Below are 2886 nucleotides of genomic sequence, written 5' to 3'. Positions count from 1 at the left end.
AATGCAGTGTTTCTGGTGCCATTTTAAGTAGTTGCTCCAAAACATGAAATTTTGGAAACAACTTCAAAAATAAGAGTTTGTATTCAATGAGGGTTTTAAAAAATAGGTGTGGTAAAATGGCTCAACAGCTCCACTAACTAGGCAGCACAGCAATCTAGTTTCATGAAATTTGGACATGCAGAGCTCACATTTGGCCCAAAAAGTCTCTCAGGATGTCCCAAAGCCAACAGGAGCCATTTTTTGTTCACATTTACATGTTGAATTAGAACAAACTTCTCCAAAAGACTTTAAAGAATCAGCTTCAGACTCAGTGCACTGTTAGGACAGGGGAATTTGTAAGCTGCTGAGAAACATTACCAACTTCTTGTGTTTTTACGCACTTGTTCAATAAATGTGATTCTGATTCTGAACTGGTTTAAAGCTCTGCCTCTTTTTAAACAGGTCCGTGTGTAGTGCAAAAAATAAAAATAAAAAAGCTCAAATCAAAGTGCTTTGCAGACTGCTTCGTTCAGCGCCATGAGTTCTCCTTCTCTGACAGCTCACGAGTCAATGTTCATTCATCGTAGACAAGTTGCGCTTGTGTTGGAGAGGAAGAATGTGAAGGTGTTTTAAATCAGATAAAGAAGGAGTTTGTGGGGAACATGTTGGTCACGTTCCCTCTGACAGCTCATGGTCACAGGATGGGAACAGTGGCCTTGTTTAGCTCAATTTAATGAAGTTGTTTTCAGGCCGCTCATAATTCTATAAATTAAAACCCGGTGACCCGTCAGCTGCTTCACGTTAACTCAACTCCTCCCTTCAGACTAAAATACACAGATCCAGACGGAACCTTCACTTTGGAGCAACATCTTCAGGAACAAACATGTTTTCTTATCGTTTAGCAGTTCTGTCCATCTTAGTGCTGTTACTGCTGCAAGGTGAGCGTTGTTTCTCTTTCTCTGTGTGTTTTTGACCTTTGATGACGTTTCCTGCTGCAAATAAGAAAGGTCTGATCTGAAAAATAGCAGATTTTAAATTAAAAAAGAACAAATTTGTTTGCAGTGGTTGAAAATGAGGCCATGTCGTTTCCGTGGTCCTGTCCCAGTTTGAGCGGGGTCTGCAGGAAGGTTTGCCTCCCAACAGAACTCTTCTTCGGACCTCTGGGCTGTGGGAAAGGCTTCCTGTGAGTGTCAGAGTGCACGTTTTTATGAGTGCACGTGTTACAGCTGATGGAGTGTGTATTATGTTTTTATTAACAGGTGCTGCGTTTCTCATTTTTGATGAGGAGAGAGCAGGCGTGGACCGTGGCTGCAGTCATGAAGACAGACGATGGATTGTTTTGTAATAAAGTCTGAAATAACTTGGTGCATTTAAAATCATGAATAAAATTTGTATGGTTTTTTTCTCCTTATTTCTAATTTTGTGTATTGCCATTAACTAGAAATAGTTTTTTTTTCTAGTTCTGAATTACAAATAATATGCGCCTCAGTCTGCAGTTAAAATATACAATTTTATCCATTCTTTATTATAAAATGTTGGACTTATTGAGCTTTTTGGACAACTATCTGGATTTAAATATGTATAAACGACTGGGTTCCTCCATGTAAATATTCCATATTGTTTCCTTTTTTCTCAAACATTACATTGAAAAATGCCCAAAACCTGCACCTCTTCACTTGTTTAGCATTTTGTTAAAATAAATAAAGTTAGTTTGTTTTTGCTGCAGAAACCTTCATGTTCTCAGTGAAAGAAGAACTTGAGGCCAAGTTGTCATAATCCATTTTTATTATTTTTTTTTCTAAATTACAACGCAGATTCTCAACACATCCATTTACTGATCCTGGTTCAGTTTTATATTTATTCAGTTTACACAACAACAAATGAGAACCTACACAAATTTAAAAAGGGCAAAAGTACCACTCCACCTTATGTTTAGCTCACATGTCATAAAGGTGTGGGAAGACAATTCTTATTTCATCCCGCTGTTGCGTATACTCATCTAATTCCTTACACATATTTCTGCATCAGTCTGCAATTTAAAAAGTCAAAGATGGTTGCAGGGCCTCTGATGCTGATTTAAACTATGAGTAAAGTATGTGTCAGCATTACGACTGAATCTTTGCCACTTCTATGTTGCATTTTTACCACCTGAGCGTGCTTCTATTTCTGAGAAGTTGCACATCATCGTATCCTGTCAGCTCTTTCTTTTTCTTCTTATCAAATTGACCTTCAGACTCAGCTGGCGACTCAAACATTTTGCAGCTGAAGCCTGCAGCACACGGCCCTCCTTCCAGGAAGTCTCTCAGACATTTAGCTCTCGATCTTTTGATAAACCTTGCACACACACACACACACATACACATTAAACAATGCACATGCATATTGATGTTTGGACATTTTATTTATTTTCACTAAAAGGACAGACTTGTTCATTCATGAAGCTGTCACATTGATTGTGTGATTGGCTTTTTCTAGTATCTTAAAAGCAAAAAAAAAAGAGGATTTTGGTCAGAGGTTATGGAGTTGTGGATATATTATTACAGTACTAGCATTCTTTTCTTTAAATCAAACAATCGTCTCTCAAACACTCTCTTATCCTAAAAAGATGCCCATGAACCATATCTGTGAAGGCCAGGAGTGCCGTGAGACTAGCTGGCTTCGAGGACATCCACTGAAACCTTGTAAAGCTGATAAGGATATAAAAAGCGAGTGGACAACGCAGCGCCATGAAAATCATTGTGACCAGGCTTCAGGTGTATACAAAGTACATTTAATGTATATTGATGTGAACTGTTCCAATATCTGCCCTTGCAAGTGCAAGTAAAATTGTGCGGGGCTTAAATCTACACCTGCTGTGTGTGAGCATGGTCCATTTGAGTAAACATCATAAAGATTATCAGGTTTATA

The 2886-nt window shown here is 38.3% G+C and overlaps 1 protein-coding gene across 1 annotated transcript; it reads left to right on the top strand.

The window, feature by feature from the left end:
* Positions 1-839: 839 nt before the first annotated feature.
* Positions 840-1314, top strand: defbl1 (defensin, beta-like 1). Its single transcript, XM_037687549.1, has 3 exons — positions 840-917; positions 1042-1162; positions 1239-1314. The coding sequence occupies exons 1-3, from the start codon at positions 863-865 to the stop codon at positions 1258-1260; spliced, it is 198 nt and encodes a 65-aa protein (XP_037543477.1). The 5' UTR covers positions 840-862; the 3' UTR covers positions 1261-1314.
* The last annotated feature ends 1572 nt before the right edge of the window (positions 1315-2886 follow it).

The sequence above is a fragment of the Nematolebias whitei genome, chromosome 14 (genome assembly GCF_014905685.2).
Source record: "Nematolebias whitei isolate Nwh7 chromosome 14, NemWhi1, whole genome shotgun sequence".
In the NCBI taxonomy this organism is placed as follows: Eukaryota; Metazoa; Chordata; class Actinopteri; order Cyprinodontiformes; family Rivulidae; genus Nematolebias; species Nematolebias whitei.
The sequence above is the reverse complement of the archived record's forward strand: the minus strand, read 5'-3'. Positions and strand labels throughout refer to the sequence as shown.

What these genes read in the sequence shown, in the direction of transcription:
- defbl1 (XM_037687549.1), top strand. Translation starts at nt 863, where the DNA reads ATGTTTTCTTATCGTTTAGCAGTTCTGTCCATCTTAGTGCTGTTACTG. An exon ending in AGTGCTGTTACTGCTGCAAG is followed by an intron (nt 918 to 1,041) that starts GTGAGCGTTGTT and finishes ATTTGTTTGCAG; the next exon opens with TGGTTGAAAATGAGGCCATG. An exon ending in GGCTGTGGGAAAGGCTTCCT is followed by an intron (nt 1,163 to 1,238) that starts GTGAGTGTCAGA and finishes TTTTATTAACAG; the next exon opens with GTGCTGCGTTTCTCATTTTT.